General features: G+C 37.1%; 1 protein-coding gene across 1 annotated transcript in view; it reads left to right on the top strand.

The window, feature by feature from the left end:
* The window catches only part of CPS1 (carbamoyl-phosphate synthase 1), a 357,074-nt gene that overhangs the window by 311,319 nt on the left and 29,520 nt on the right, over positions 1-16,235 (top strand). The window contains exons 28-34 of the mRNA XM_035007224.1: positions 3,219-3,360; positions 4,861-4,926; positions 5,379-5,442; positions 7,164-7,345; positions 13,158-13,352; positions 13,774-13,841; positions 15,719-15,794. Of these exons, the coding sequence (XP_034863115.1) occupies positions 3,219-3,360; positions 4,861-4,926; positions 5,379-5,442; positions 7,164-7,345; positions 13,158-13,352; positions 13,774-13,841; positions 15,719-15,794 (793 nt within the window). The remainder of the gene's footprint in view (positions 1-3,218; positions 3,361-4,860; positions 4,927-5,378; positions 5,443-7,163; positions 7,346-13,157; positions 13,353-13,773; positions 13,842-15,718; positions 15,795-16,235) is intronic.

Genomic DNA, 16,235 nt, shown 5'->3' with positions numbered 1-16,235 from the left:
TAAATATATTTATTTAAAAAGAACATCATGCATAGTTCTAATTTAGAAAAACGGCTTATCAAGGACTTCCACTGTGAGGCTGAATGCACACTTGCACATAAACAAATGAGCAATTGATTTAGGAACATAATCTTGGCAAAAAAGTGAAAATATGCATTTCCAAAACAAATAGCAACAAACAAATTCTTCTTCTGCTTTTGTCTCAATTTTTTTCTTTTTTGCGAGACTAAAGATAAACACCAGAAACTTGGGTGTTTCAAAAGCCCTCAGGAGCTCAGCAGTCATCCCTTGGGTAAGGCCTTTCCAGAGTTCCCAGTGGCAGCTGGGAGCATTTCCCCTGAGCCCCAGCCTTCTCTTGCATACATTTTCTCCTCAGCACCTCTCACAGTGCAGGCACATCGATGGTTATTTGTTTGCCTCCCAATATACTCTGACCTCCCTGAATGTAGAGATTCGATATTTTATCTCTCCATCATTAAAATAGGTTGCACAGAAATAAAATTAAATAAGATAAAAACAGAGAGGGAGGCAAACCAGAAGAGACTCTTAATGATAGAGAGCAAACTGAGGGTTGCTGGAGGGGAGGTGGATGTGGGTAATGGGGTAACTGGAGGATGGACATTAAGGGGCACACTTGATGGAATGAGCACTGAGTGTTATATGCAACTGATGAATTCTACCCCCGAAACTAATAATCTGCTCTATGCTAACTAAATTGAATTTAAATAAAGAATTTTTAAAAATAAAATAGGTAGCACAGAGCCTGAGACACGGTGCATGTTCACTAAGTGTTAAAGCACTGATGTAAGAATGACAGTGAATGTTGCCCCACCTTCACCATTCATAATTTTCTGCTAACTACAAATCCTCAGTATGGTTTCTATACCTGCCATGCCCATCACGGTCTCAAATTATTGCAGACACAGTTGCCCTTGCCTATAGTATGTCTGTCAACTTCTTCCTCCATATAAAGCGGAACTTTCTTTATGGCTCTATTCTCTTCCCTCTACTGCCACAGTATTTCTCCACTACATCCACTCGCATTGTTATCTCTTTTCTCTGACCTCACATTGCACTACACAGCTTATCTCTCCATAAAATGTTTTGAATTGCTCTCTATCATTGCATTGTCTCAAATATTGTTTTGTATCTTCATGAGCAGCACTGTGTAGGTAGAAATTTCTGTGACGATAAAATATTCTGTAATCTGCACCATCTAATACAGTAACAGAACCACTGGCCACATATGGCTAATGAACACTTGAAATGTGGCTAGTGCAATTGTGAACCTAAAATTTAATTCTAAAATTTTTTAATTAATTAACATTTATAATTTAAATAGTCACATGTGGCTAATTGCTACCATATTGAACAACATCGTTCTAGAGCATGAAGCCCAGTACTAGGCACCCATAGCAAGTGACTAATAATACTTAATGCAGATTACGTTCAAGAATTTGACAGGAAAATGTGTTGCTCTGGGAGAATATTTATCAAATACTTGGGGAGCTTAAAAAATCAAAATGAGATATTAAATTTATTGGGAAGAAATAATGAATTGAGAGACAGAAGGAAATTTCAGTGCCTTAGAAAAAGCAAATTGACTAGGAAGAGACATAGCTGTAAAAACCCAAACTAATACTGATATCCAAAAACCAGAGAAATAGCTATTAAATATACCAGCTTGATTCTCTCTTCTCTAAACTCAGAATATGAATTAATTAAAGAAGATTAAATAGAATGAACAAAATGCAATAGATTTAATTCAACTACATTCTATTAGCAGAATTTCAATGAAAATGTTTTATTTATTATTAGATCTTCTGAGAACATACTGTTATATTTTAATTTCATTGTATTGACTATCAGACTGTTATAATTGAATTTTATTGTATTGACTATTGCTTGAAATAGCTGGCCCGTAGCTATTTAGTTAGATATACTTTTACAGAGGTGTTTTATTCTTCTGTACCTTGGTTTTTTACAATTTTTTTTGGTACATTTTGAATTCTAGTTACAAGCTGATTTCAATAACTTTGTCTTTTCTATAAAAGCTGTTGAAGTCCAGTTTCCCTTATTCACTTAATAAATATTTATTGAATGTTGTCTGTGGACTAGCCTGCTAATCTTTGGGAATGATCTGGTAGATGTATTCTTTGTCATCATGGAACATGAATCTAGCAGGAAAAAAAGTCAGGTTGGTGAATAAAAGCTAAGAAACATTAAAAATATTGGCACTATTGACATGCTAAGTAGTATGGTTCCAACTCTGCTCCTGGCTCCAAGCAAATGAGTCAGTGAAGAGCCCAGGAAGATCTATGGGTGAGGGCAGACCGAGAAATCTTCATGGGTGAAACTTGGCTCTAGTTGACCTATAAACAGTGGCTGGGAGTTGGGGAGCAGTTGGGTAGGTAATAGGAATGTCAAAGTCATTACAGGTGAGAGAAACAACACAAATACTGTCTTGTCGACATATGCAGATATGTGATATTAGTAAATAGGGACAGTTTATGGAGAGTATACCCAGTCTGACACAATGTTGGGATTCCCAGGTGAAGGTGATTCCTGAAGAACCTGTACATAAAGACGAGAGCATAGGTCAGACATTAGAGAAGGAGCTACAGATTTGAGAATTATTGACTACTTATGCTGCTTGAGCCAATGACAGTGGTTAAATTTAGAGGGAGAGAGAAGGTAGAACTTTAGTCTTAAATCTGGTAACAAAAAGACAGAGCCTTGGGTGGGGGAGAAAACCAGTAAATAATTTTTGTGAATTAAAAAGTAGGGTGAGCAGCAACTTATCAGAGCCAGAGGAAGGTATCTTTAAAGAATGAAACATCAAGCAGGTCATATGTTGACAGGTTGAGGAGAAGAAACTTGAGAAAAGTTTCCTAGATTTAGTAAGAGGAAGGCCCATGGTTATTTTGAAAGAGGAGATCCATTAAGACAGTAAACGCAAAAGCCATTTTTTCAGGAAATAAGAGAAGAAGGCACCAGAAACCACATGTTTGGAAATGTCAGCATTGAAAATACTGAAAGATTTCATAGAGGCTAGAAGATTCAGTGGGCTATTTATTTGTGCATTTTTAAAAGATAGGAGATCTAAACATGTTGAAGATAGAAAATAAGGAGTCTTTGGTGTTTTTGAAATTCAACAGTTCACTGGTCCTTATTGTGTCTGTTCTAAACTTGACTCTCTCTTTTTCATTAAATCCTAGTGAGTCCATTACAGAAGAAACCCTGAAAAAGTCAAAGGAGATTGGGTTCTCAGACAAGCAGATTTCAAAATGCCTTGGGCTGACTGAGGCCCAGACAAGGGAGCTGAGGCTAAAGAAAAACATCCATCCTTGGGTGAAACAGGTAAAGGAGTTTCCCTTTCCTCGAAGGGGGAAACATAGGCACCAGCTCATAGAGCCATTGCCAATAGAAAGAGGGGTGGAATTAAAAAATGATTCGGGCGCCTGGGTGGCTCAGTTGGTTAAGCGACTGCCTTCGGCTCAGGTCATGATCCTGGAGTCCCAGGATCGAGCCCCGCATCGGGCTCCCTGCTTGGCAGGGAGTCTGCTTCTCCCTCTCCCGCTCCCCCCTCTTGTGCTCTTTCTCTCTCTCACTCTGTCTCTCAAATAAATAAATAAAATCTTAAAAAAATAAAATAAAAAATGATTCTACTTGTCTAATCGATGCCCATGATGCCACCAATTTTATTCAACACAGGATTGATTTAAGCTTAAAAGGGAAAGGTTGAAGGGGCACTGGGACGTAAAGGTCAGAGGGAGTACGTGGTTTTCTCTGCCTAAATGAAAAAAATCCAAATGACCTCTCTTTTACTTTTTGACCCATGTGCAAATATATCTGTGATAAGATAAATCCTTAGTGTAGAGGAAGGACTTGAAACACCCTAGTATGGTGGCTGACCTCTTGAAAAGAATAGTTCTCTCTTTTGGCACTAACTTTTTACAGGGTGATACTTTATTTTAAGTGCCCCATCATTATGGTTCATTTAGTATTCATTGTGATAGGGTTGGGTATAATGAGCTCATCTAGTATCCATGGCAATCACACAATAACTTTCATAGGTGTACCATTGTGGTTTTTTTTTTTTTTTGGACTTTAGTAGAGGGCTGCTTTGGCTTAAAGTACCACCAGCTGGTTTTTGTCCTTTAGAATCATTGACTTTTCTCCACGTGCTCAGGTGGCAGATGCATACCCTTTGGTCTCAGGTTTGATGCTGAATATATTCTAGTCAGCAATTATCTTTCTTCCTTCTCACCTGCCTTACACTGGCCTGCCCTGTTGGCCCTGAATTCTTGCTCACTAAGCTGAGCTCCTGGCCTTAGAGAACTGAATTGATTTACTTTTTCCAAATACGTTCAATGAGACCTTGTCCCCTTCCCCTCTTCCCCATGCTTTAAGGTATTTGTGTCATCTCATTCTCAGTGCCATAGGTAACTTAAATCGTATGCATTAATATGCAAACCAAAGACATTCTTACATATAGGTCATTTTGCTCTGATTTGAGCTGCTTTAGATAGCTATCTGGGTAAATCTTCCTGGTAACGAGTTGACTGACCATTTTGCTATGTACATGAAAAGTACTGCTGTAATCAATCAGTGACGCTCTGGGGTGTGCATTGTTATTTATTGCTCAGATGGTAACTAGATTATATCATTGTTCCTCCGCCCAATCTCATTTTCAGAATTAGAAAGTAATTGAATTGTACCTACCTTTTTATCTGTCTTTGTATCTGATAGTAAGAGGCATTAAAGGGATATGAACACAGCCCAATTTTTTTATTCTTCAAAAAAAATACAACAGGGAATAAAATCCCAATTTATTTATTTATTTATTTTCTCTTGCAGATCGATACACTGGCTGCAGAATACCCATCAGTAACAAACTACCTCTATGTTACCTACAATGGTCAGGTCGGAACTGCCAAATTGCTATATGCAGAAAGCTCTAGATTTAGTAAATGGTCCACAATGCGGGAATATAATTTTTGTGTTTTTGTTTATCTAGTAATCTTGTATTAAAAATGACATCGTGTGGGTCAGATGTGATAATGTCTGTCCATACTCAATCTTTTCAGAACTGCCTTAAGATGGTGGAATCAAACAAGTAAAAATATAATAAGGATAACAGTTACATGAACATACAATTATGGTGTGTTCTCATGGCTATTTAATTAAAAAATATTGAACTTAGTTTTTGTGACTAAGTAGAGCTTATACGTTATACTTAGGAGTTCCCAGAGACTAGTAGAGGATACATGTCAATGAGAGAAAGAATGAGAAAGACAGACTCAGTGACAGGACAAAGAGTTTAATTAGATTGAAGAATAACACACAATAATTTCTGTGTCTTTTTTTCTTCTCAGGAGCATGATATCAATTTTGATGACCATGGAATGATGGTGTTGGGCTGTGGTCCATATCACATTGGTAAAGTGATAACTTATATTTACATAAGACTTTATAGTTCATATAGTACTTTTCACACATGTTCATTCTATTATTCTAAGAACTATGAAAACAGATGCTGTTATAATAAGTATTTTGCAAATTAAGAAACTGAGGTTCAGATAGGTAAAGCCCAGGTTGATATGGCTATTAAATGGTACAAGTGAGACTCAGATGCAAGTCTCAACTGTAATTCCTTCTCCTGTTTCACCATGTCCCCCCTTTTATGTTTTTATCTTCATGAACTAAATTGAGCCTCTCACTGAGGTTAGGGAATGAATTACACTTTGACCTTTTCTCATCTGGCACAGTTTTACGCAAAGATTTAGATTTGCTCAAGAACTTCATTTATCAACCAGAAATTACATTTGTAGATGAGATCTGTGAGTATATGACTTCTGTTGATATCGAACGCAAAGAGCTTTTATCATTGGTGCATAGACAGAGCATTATATAATTTAATTAAAATGTTCTCAGCAGAAATTGTTACACCTCACCCAGTCACTTAAAATTAGACATTTAATAACATTAATATAATAATCATAATTTACAGTTACAAAGTATATATTTAAATAGACAATGGTATTTCTCAACAAGTGTATTTAACATTTAGTCTCACAAGTTATTCTAGTATGGAAATGATGAAATACATAATTTAAAATGTATGTAGTCTTACTCTGTTACTTTAAACATAGTTTATTTTAGGTTTTACAATTAATCAAGTGCTTCAGGATCTCCTACTTCAGCAATCTTTGGTCAAATATTGAAGTAGGTCGAAAGTGTTTATATCTTTACCCCTTTAGTTATCTTAGGCTAAATGGCCTGAACACCTCCACTAGGACCTGCCGTTCTCTTCTGTAGACCTTTCTTCCTTCCTATTCAAACTTTACCTAATTTATGTAACAATCCTGCATTACCTTAGGACTCAGGGAAGACTAACTAGGCTGATAATCAAGTATATACTTAATTGATAGTGAAAGTTGGCATGCTACTATATTTGGATAATTATTGTTCTGATAAGGATTTTTAGGAGACAAAATCCTAATGCAAAGAATTAGTACAAATCCCAGGACTTTCAGTTCTGTGGCATCCCAGTAGAGGTGATATTTTGAGGTATTTATGCCATTTTTGTACTTCAAATTACTTTTTAGAAGGTCACTCACTCTGCATGGGGTGACCTTGCCAAGCTTAAAAGGATATGCTTGGAAAGGACAGGATTTTCCAGTCAATCAAGATATGTCAGAGCTCCAAGGCACTTCAGGGATCATTGGGTTTAGCCCTCAGACAGCAGAGTAAGTGGAATAACTAAAACAAGAACTCCAGTATTCTGATCACTAGCTTGACTATTGTGTACTGAGGTCAGTATGTTCACTTTGAGTTCTTTTCCGTAAACGAGGGTTTTTTAAAAATCGTTACAATGATCTCCCATTAACTTTGAATTTGAATGTTTCAAATATGGAGATTCCCTATTGCAGAATTTAGCAGACAAGATAAGCCAACATGTCATTGTTGTTTAATTAGTCCCTGTTTTTCCTACTATTATTGTAGTGTGCATAATGGATCTGAAATTTACATTTTGGAGTCTTAAAAATTGCAATGAGAGGGGATTAGCTTCCTTAGCCTGAGCCATAGCTTTCTGCTGCTCTTTGTGTTGTAACTTCATGTTTCTTTTACCCCTCTTCCCAACCTCACCCTCTCGACAGGCAGCAGTGTGGAATTTGATTGGTGTGCAGTCTCCAGCATCCGCACACTGCGTCAGCTTGGCAAGAAGACAGTGGTGGTGAATTGCAACCCTGAGACCGTGAGCACAGACTTTGATGAGTGTGACAAACTGTACTTTGAAGAGTTGTCTTTGGAGAGAATCCTAGACATCTACCATCAGGAGGTAAAAAGAGAAAAAAAAAAAAAAAGAAAGAAAAATATATGCAGTGCATACTTTATAGATGCAGCTACATGTACATAGATTTATGTTGTAATTCCCCTTAGGGGAAAGAGCTGCAGTGCCTCCCACTGTCTAATTTTGTAGTGAAACTCTAAAAAAAAATGATCCCAGCCTTAGAGTCTTGAGGCCCTGGCACAGAGAGATTATTTTTTTCTTTCTAAGCATTCCAGCTAGATTGAAAACTCTTCTTGGTAACATGTGCCAGACACATATTAGCTAGTACAAGACAACCCTCCAAAATATTTTGCAGGATGATTTAACTGATCATCTAGACATACAATAAGCCGCCTCTCTCTGGTTCCTGTGTTGTTGCGGTTTAATAATGGATGGTCCCCAGAGGGGTTGTTCACAAATGACCAGTTGATTCTGTGTGCCATCAGATGGAGCCATCAGTCTTCAGTCTAAGATCGGAGTTCATTCTGAACGATATCAGTACTTTTCTAGTTTTCTCTGACAGTTCTTCTTCCACCCGCACTCTAGTATTATCGAGAATATCTTTACTCTGCATTCTTATGACCAAAAGTTTACTGTAAGTCTATAGGACAAGTTGAAATATCTTACAGTTAAAAAAAATAACTGCTGGAAGATTTCAGAGTGATGTCTAGTGGTTGTGTCTTTGATGTCATTACAGTTAATTCCCTACTATGGAGAATCATCCTTGTGTATAAAATACGGTCACTTAGGGAAAAAAAAATACTGAATTAGAGCCACAGTACTTAAGTTCAAGTTTTGACTGGACAATTCATTGAGTTGTGCAAACTTCCTAAATTCTATTTTTTTTTTTTTTTTTTTGGTTAATGAACCAGATGAGCGTATATATGTGCTACATGCAGGTACTGTGAAGATAAGGAGATTTGTGGCTGAAACCACATTAGAAAGTGTAAAGTTCAGTGCTAGAACATGTGATGATTTTATTACAGTGAAGAAAAATAGAAAAACTTAGGATGGATAGATCATCATAGTTATCCATTTGGGCTTGACCCACTTATCTTCTGATATAATGAAATTGAACCCCTGGGTAGAATATACAGGAATTTTTATTTTTCTCTCTGACATGGTTTTTCTAATAATTTCTTAAGATTCATTTCAGGTGGGGATCAAAACAAGTGCATTCTACAAATATATCTTGAATACCTTTTAAATACCAGGTTCAGCAGGATGGGGAGGTGTAAAACCAGCTCCCTACCTTCAAAACATTAGAATAAAACTGGGAGGGGTGCCTGGGTGGCTCAGCTGGTTAAGCGACTGCTTTCTGCTCAGGTCATGATCCCAGGGTCCTGGGATCGAGTCCCGCATCGGGCTCCCTGCTCCTTGGGGAGCCTGTTTCTCCCTCTCTCTCTCTCTCTGCCCGCTGCTCCCCCTGCTTGTGCGCACGCTTTCTCTCTGTCAAATAAATAAATAAAATCCTTTTTAAAAAAAGAATAAAACTGGGACCCATAACATAAATATATGAAAAATTACATAATTGTTTAAAAATATTAACAAGGATTACAAGGAATTGCAGCAGGCATTTTACACATAATTAATTATTTCCCCATGAAATGGTTTAAGGAAAGCTTAAAAACTTCTCCAGCTGCCTTTGGATATGGTTATACATGGATATTAATGAGATCCTTTTATAATAACTGAATTCAGTATGATGGTAAAAAATAAATTGGCCCTTCTTTGAAGCTGATTGGCATTTATAGTACTACTATGTAAGATACTTTTAAATGTCATATTGGAAAATATAAGAGCAATATTCCATTGATGTATTTGTTAGACTATCCCACAGGAAATGTTAAAAAAACATATTCACATATCATACACACATGTACATATGTGTGTATGTCTCCTTCTATGAGGTTGCTGTGTATCTCCTCACAACCTCCAGGAGACTGTCATAATCCAGCTGTGGGTGTCCCTAGTAATGCTAAAGGCACTGAGACATTCAGTAGTAAATCTGCAGAAAATTGGAAGCACATCTAAACTTACTCAAAACACACATTTGAGTCACTTTAGAAGGGCAATAAGGTACATAGCTACATAGGATGATAGGTCTCTTGGTCTAGTTCAGGACCAATGCTATTCCCATGGCAATAAGGATGCACTTCTAAAGAAAACATAAAGGGGGGGGGTGTGTGTCAGAAAAGTGACATGCCCTGTGAGTAAAGCAGGCTGGCTCAGTCGGTAGAGCATGCACTCTTGATCTCATGGTTTGAAAAGTTATATAAATGAACATTAATTTTCTTCTATATCCCGGACCCACAAAAGACCCATTTCTCTCTTTTTTTTTAAATTTCTCATTAAAAACCAGACTGAGTCTAAAAATGCCAGGCAATATACCTGACACCTTATGTTGTCCCTGTCTAGTTTGAGTCCTTCTGAATTTTTCTTGATTTTATAATGAATAATTTATTGGATCATACCCCATAAAAATGTACTCTGATTAATGATGTAATTGTTCTATTTTTAACACCTAATGCTATATGTATATACATATACAATGGCATCTCTGTAACACAATTTGAGTTAAATGAATGAATGACAAACATTGATTAATGTAGACAAAACCCATTGGAGATTGTGCGACTCTAAAGTAGAATTGGGTTTCATTCCTAGCATTTGATTTAACTGTAATTAAATATAATCTTAAGGGTCTGCCTAAAGTATTGAAAATGTTTTACTAAAATGTGAATTACTAAGATAATAAAGCACAGTAAAGATAATAAATCAATCTCACAGACAGATGTACAAAGAGTAGAGTTTTGTAAATTAGAGATAATACACGAAATTACAAAAATCAGGGTCAACTTTTAATGAATTAAGTGTTATTTCTGTTAGTAAGATATATTTTCTCTCTTGCATTCTGTCTATAATATAGCTTTTAATTTGCCCATAAAAATAAGGACAAACCAAAGTACTAAAAATACATTTGTGGTGTGATTGCACTTGAATACCGTTTCAGAAATATTCTTGTGTGGTGTCGTCTTAGCTTAGTGATACTAAGTTAAAAAAAAAAAAGGAAACTAAACTGAGTAAAAAGATAGAAACAAATCCAGGTAAGGTCAGTGGAACTTTGGGACCCTGATGGAATTATTTTCAGCCTAAAGTATTTAGAGATCTGTGAGACAAATCTGAATTTTAGAATATTTTATGTCAGTGAGTTATTTAAAACTATTTAGGCTTAAGTGATTATGATAATGATCATTTACCCATGTGGGAAACCAAGTTCTTCTCCTTAAGTCCCTGCTAGTTCTGTGCTTGCAGTTGGGGCCAATTTAAGATGAATTCTTCCACAAAACTGTCCTATATTAACTTCATCCTGCAAACATGTTCTCTTGTACTGACTTCCTTTTGCTGTGTGGGCAAAACTACACTACATCATCAACCATTACTCTAAAGCATCCTGTGAATGTACTTGCCTTTCCAGGGATGATCTTTATTTCTGGAGTCAATGATGAGAATGGGGTTTTGCAGAGGATGTTTTTCTACCACTTTTCAAAAAGAATGGTTTAGAAATAGCTCTTCTTGCAACCTCTAACAGTAACTACCCTTGAAATCAGGCAGAAAAATAGAGTTAGCTTAAGATTCAAAGATTTGGTTTATTAGTTAAACATAGCTGCTTTGCAGTGTGGAGAATTGAGTTCTAATACTGGCTGTATTTGCTAGATTAGAAATATGTGCAAGTCATTTCACCTTCACCGAGCCTCAGTTTCTTTAGCTGTAAAATGGAGAGAGTAATAACTGCCTCAGAGGGATACAGTGAAGGTCAAAACAGATGGTGTAGGGCAAATAGTAATATCCTTAAGGAATAGTAGCAGTTTATATTATTACTGTCTTGAAAGTTGCTAATCTGTTGAAAAATAAAAAGCAATTCCATAGAACATTTTGAAAAATGTTAGTGTTTTTATTAAAGACTTTTCACTCAACTTTGAGCTCCCATTTAGTGCAGTGGACCCCAATTTTTGCTCACAGGTTGATACTTCTCTTTTAATTTTAGAAATTATGTTGAAGTGTTTCACGTAAGAAATCTTTGTATGCATTTAATTGAAGAATTAGTTTTTAAGCCTCTAAAGTATTAACTCTGCTAATAAACTAAAAATAAACAAATAAAAATATTATAGTACAAAGAATAAATCTTAAAGGTTTTGCAAAGATGTATATTGAACATAAAAAATGATAAAAGCAGCTTAAGTGCACTTATAAATATGCAGAACTGTGGATTATTGTTTTCCATACTGTTCACAAGGCATTTAAGTACTCAATTGTAGGGTGTTTGCTTAGGCACTACTTTCACTGCTCTCATCAAAGAGAAATAAGCTTTATCCTTTTTAAGACTATTTCAGAATTATTTCAAATAATGATAAAATGCATTTGGTACATATCTATAACTTCAGCAGTTCCAATATTCATTAGTAGGTTATTAAGGCAAATACAAATTATTCCAAGATCAATGGTCTATCAGATATAATAATATTTTCCAATATTAATAACAGTGTCTTACTTATGCACTTATAATTTGTAAGGCCTTTAATGTTTATTTTCTTATTTAACTTATATAGTGACCTTGTGAAGCAGACAGATATTATTTTAATTTTACAGACATGAAGACTGAATGTTGGAGGGATTTTCACAGAGGGAATTAAGATGGGAAGGAACTTCTTCTTTTTTTTTAATCTGGAAGTTTTGGGGTGCCTGGGTGGCTCAGTCGTTAAGTGACTGCCTTCAGCTCGGGTCATGATCCCAGTGTCCTGGGATCGAATCCCACATGAGGTTCCCTGCTCAGCAGGGAGCCTGCTTCTCCCTCTCTAGCTCCTCCTGCTTGGTGATCCCTCTCTCGCTGTCTCTGTCAAATAACTAAATAAAATCTTTAAAAAAAATCTGGAAGTTTTGACTACTAATAGGAAGATTAAGGTTAAAGATTCAGACACTGCTTGTAGGGCAAATAGGAAGGAAACAGGGACTAAAATCTGTTACTGGGTACTGTAGACAAGAGCCAAGGTAACTCTAAAGGAGAGAGGATGTAAAAATGGGAGGTAGGATTTAGAATGGACTGTAGTGTAGAGATGGTGGAGTTTAGATAAGGGACAGGGAAAAAGGAGAGAAGTAGCAAAGGCAGGTAAGGTTAAGTGGGCAGAAAGCTTCCTAGTGGGAGTGCACATAGTTTGGGACACTCAATAGGAGGTCTTCTTGGTGCTGAGAAGAATGGTGACAAAAAAGGCTAGAGACTCTTCATTGTCCTATTGATGGTGATGAGCTTACACTTTGTGCTTTAGGCATTGGGAAACTTTGGAGAACTCAAAGCTTCAACTCAACAGGAGTGACTTGGTGAATCAGTTTCACAGGATGATTAATCTGAATGTGAAGGGCTGGGGTGGAGAGGAACAGGAGAGGTGAGGGTTAGAAGGAAAGATCTATGTCCATTTAGGAAATTACACAGTAGTCCAAGCAGCACTTGATTACAGTAGAGTACATGGTGAAAATATTAATTGTCTTGATTTCCTTTTTCTAATTGTCATGCACGTCAATGTCACACATTCATGTGTAGATGCGTGGAAGTCTGACGTGGTAATCATATGTAGTTGTATGGAACTCTCACATAGATTTTAGCAGGTAAGTGCCTGGATAGTAAGAATGAAGTTTGTTTATCTCTTTGGGGGCATAACTTAATATTGCCTATTGATGGGAGACATGAAATGGTCACAACATGTGAAGCAGTTGCTCATTCATCATGAAGTGACCCCAACGGCTGATACTGTGGTGTCTTGTCCAGGCATGTGGGGGCTGCATCATCTCAGTTGGGGGTCAGATTCCAAACAATCTGGCAGTCCCTCTGTACAAGAATGGTGTCAAGATCATGGGCACGAGCCCTCTGCAGATCGACAGGGCCGAGGATCGCTCCATCTTCTCAGCTGTCTTGGATGAGCTGAAGGTGGCTCAGGCGCCCTGGAAGGCTGTTAACACTTTGGTAAGGAGAGAAACACTTGTCTGTTTTTAATGTTCACTTTTGAAGAGTTGTAATCTGAATGTTAACTACTGCAGATGTTAACTTCAGGGCAGGTAGAAGGCACTTATGCTCAGTGACTTTACTTTAAAGTTGGTGTATTTCCATCATTGCAGTTAAGTGCTGGTTATAAATTGTTAAGAGTATTCTCATTAAGATTCGGACAATGAAAAACGTTCAAACTATTTTAGAGCTTGATTGATATTTACAATTAGAAACTAGGAATTTTACATGTTTCAATGTCCAATTTACATTTTAATGGTGTCTTTTGAGAGAAAGAATAAAAAGAGTTGTGTTACCATTTGTTCTGAAGATGCCTTTCTGCAGTTCTACTGAGTATCTTAAACTATTCATGCACTTTTTTGTTGTTGTTTCTATTAATTAGAATGAAGCACTGGAATTTGCAAAGTCTGTGGGCTACCCCTGCTTGTTGAGACCTTCCTATGTTTTGAGGTAATGTACTGTTCTCCCAAGGTAATGATTTAAAAATCGGGAGGTACAGAATGGCGTGCTGTATGCTAATAGCACTTGGCTTTGATGTGTGGTAAGTTGTAAATACGTCCACCGTCCCCAGACCAACATGGCCGGAGTGAGGACCTATGCACGGTCCTTCAGCCTACTGCTTTTCTTTCAGAGGGTGGCAATAAGAGTCCACAGTCCTCCATCTTAGAAGCATGGCTTAGGGCGTCCCGTTGCCAAACTGAGGGAGGATAGTTTTACATTAGAGAAGAGAACAATTTAAAAAACCCAAAAAGCAAAACCAGAACAAACCTGGGACGTCTCTTTCCAGTATCTGTTTTCTAGTCAGCAGAAATGGCAGCTTATCTCTGACTGTTGTCAGCACCTTCCAATGGTGCCTCTGGTTTGAATTTTTGAGTTTTTGAGATCACATTTTTTAGTAGATGAATTATAATGGTGAGGGACAGGGATAGTGAGGATCTTTTATATTAAACTTTGAAGCGAAGGTCTATCATCAAAGGAGAAGTTGTGAATTATCACTTACTCTCTTCAGATGTTACCACATGTAGGGAATGACTTCACTGAACAGGGGATAATAAGAGAAACACAATTTGCTGTGCACAATTTGAAAGTGTAAATGGAATTTGAGATGGGATCCTTTAAAATAATGAAAAATTTGAAATGAGGTGGAAAACTTTCCTTTTTATTTAAATGACATTTTTTGTAAATCACCATCAAATAATACTTCTTTGAGGTATTAATGTAAGTTAATTTAAACAACACACAGACATTTAAGGGAGGGTTGCAGAAAACAGCTTTGACTCTTGTGCTTCCTTTCTCATCTCTGCAATCTGTCTCTTTGTTCCAGTTTCCTATACTGTGAATTATCAATGTTATTGACTTAGCCTTCCTGTCTTAAATAGATGAAGACATTGAAAGTTCTTTATGCAAAAATATGTAATAGAGTAGAAAAGATAAAGAATGCTACTTTTAAAAAGAAGTGGAAAGTAGTATTTTTCTTCCTTATTTTTTCCCTCTTCTTATTCCTCCTTCTTTCTTCCCATCTCACTTTGAAAATATCAAAATTCAGCATAAATTGAAATCAGCATTCTTTCTCAAGCAATTAATAAGAAGGACACAGTTGAATACTTTTCAGTCAGATACTGTACATTATATTTGTGTAAAAAATTTGTGCTTTTGTGACCTGGCTGGTAGTAGAATGACCTGCTTTGACAGCAGACCTGTGGGTTAAAATCAGCTATTGTCAATGACCTCTGAAGGAACAGGGTATGAATAGCTAGATCCTGGGGCACCTGGGTGGCTCAGTCGGTTAAGGGTCTGACTCTTGATTTTGGCTCAGGTCATGATCTCAGAGTCCTGAGATCAAGTCCTATGTCAGGCTCCACACTCAGCAGGGAGTCTGCTTGAGATTCTCTCCCTCTGCCCCTCCCCCTATGCTCTCCCCCCCCCCCCACTCTCTCTCTCAAATAATTAAATAAGTCTTAAAAAAAAAAAAAAAGAATAGCTAGATTCTAGGATGAATTTTGTTAAGGTTTAAGAATTACCTGGAACCAGCCGAGTGAAAACAGGAAATCAGAAAGGACAAACTTTGGGATACTGCTATCTCTATATTTACGTGGTTTTCTTTGGACATCATCACAGCTCTCACCCCCAACTTGGGTGACTCTTTATTTTGGTTGATTGTTCTGGTGATTAAGTGGAGTAAAGACTCAATTTAGGAAAAAGCATCTTCTTACTCAGTCCAGACTGAAGCTAGAGATTGCCTGGAACTGTTCTGAGAAGCAATCAAGTCTAGCATGCTTTTCTTCCAAAGTGGTGAAAAAAACTGACCTGCCTCCTCTCCTTTCCAGTGGGTCAGCCATGAACGTGGTATTCTCTGAGGATGAGATGAAAAAATTCCTAGAGGAGGCCACTAGAGTGTCTCAGGTACTGTCCAATTTCCTCCTGGTGACTTTTACTTCTGTTAATTGCTATCTTATTTCATATGTTTTTATTTTCACACTATGTTAGGATGGTTTTCCCTTTATTTTTTTTTTTCTCTCCCTAGCCGGTAGTCTCCTATATATGGGAATAAGAAAACTCAAATGCATTTAATTGCATTTAGATCCTTAGGGTTAGTGGAAGAAGAAGAAGACCAGTACATATTTGATTACAACACTGACCTGGTTTTAGACTCCAGGAGTTAGGCTGGATAAGCATCCTTGGTTTCAGCATCATAAGTTAGATGCTGATCAAGTTATCCCTGGGGTTCCCCGCCTCAAGGACTGCCCAGCCAAGCTCGTCATGTATCAGTGAGGGCTTTCCTGGTTTTTAAGTCTCACACTTGGAGAGACTTTGCTTTAGTTAACCCTGCAATTTTAATAGTAA

This window comes from Mirounga leonina, unplaced genomic scaffold (assembly GCF_011800145.1).
Source record: "Mirounga leonina isolate KUSES-001 unplaced genomic scaffold, KU_Mleo_1.0 Mir_151, whole genome shotgun sequence".
In the NCBI taxonomy this organism is placed as follows: domain Eukaryota; kingdom Metazoa; phylum Chordata; class Mammalia; order Carnivora; family Phocidae; genus Mirounga; species Mirounga leonina.
This window is presented reverse-complemented; position numbering and strand designations above follow the sequence as displayed.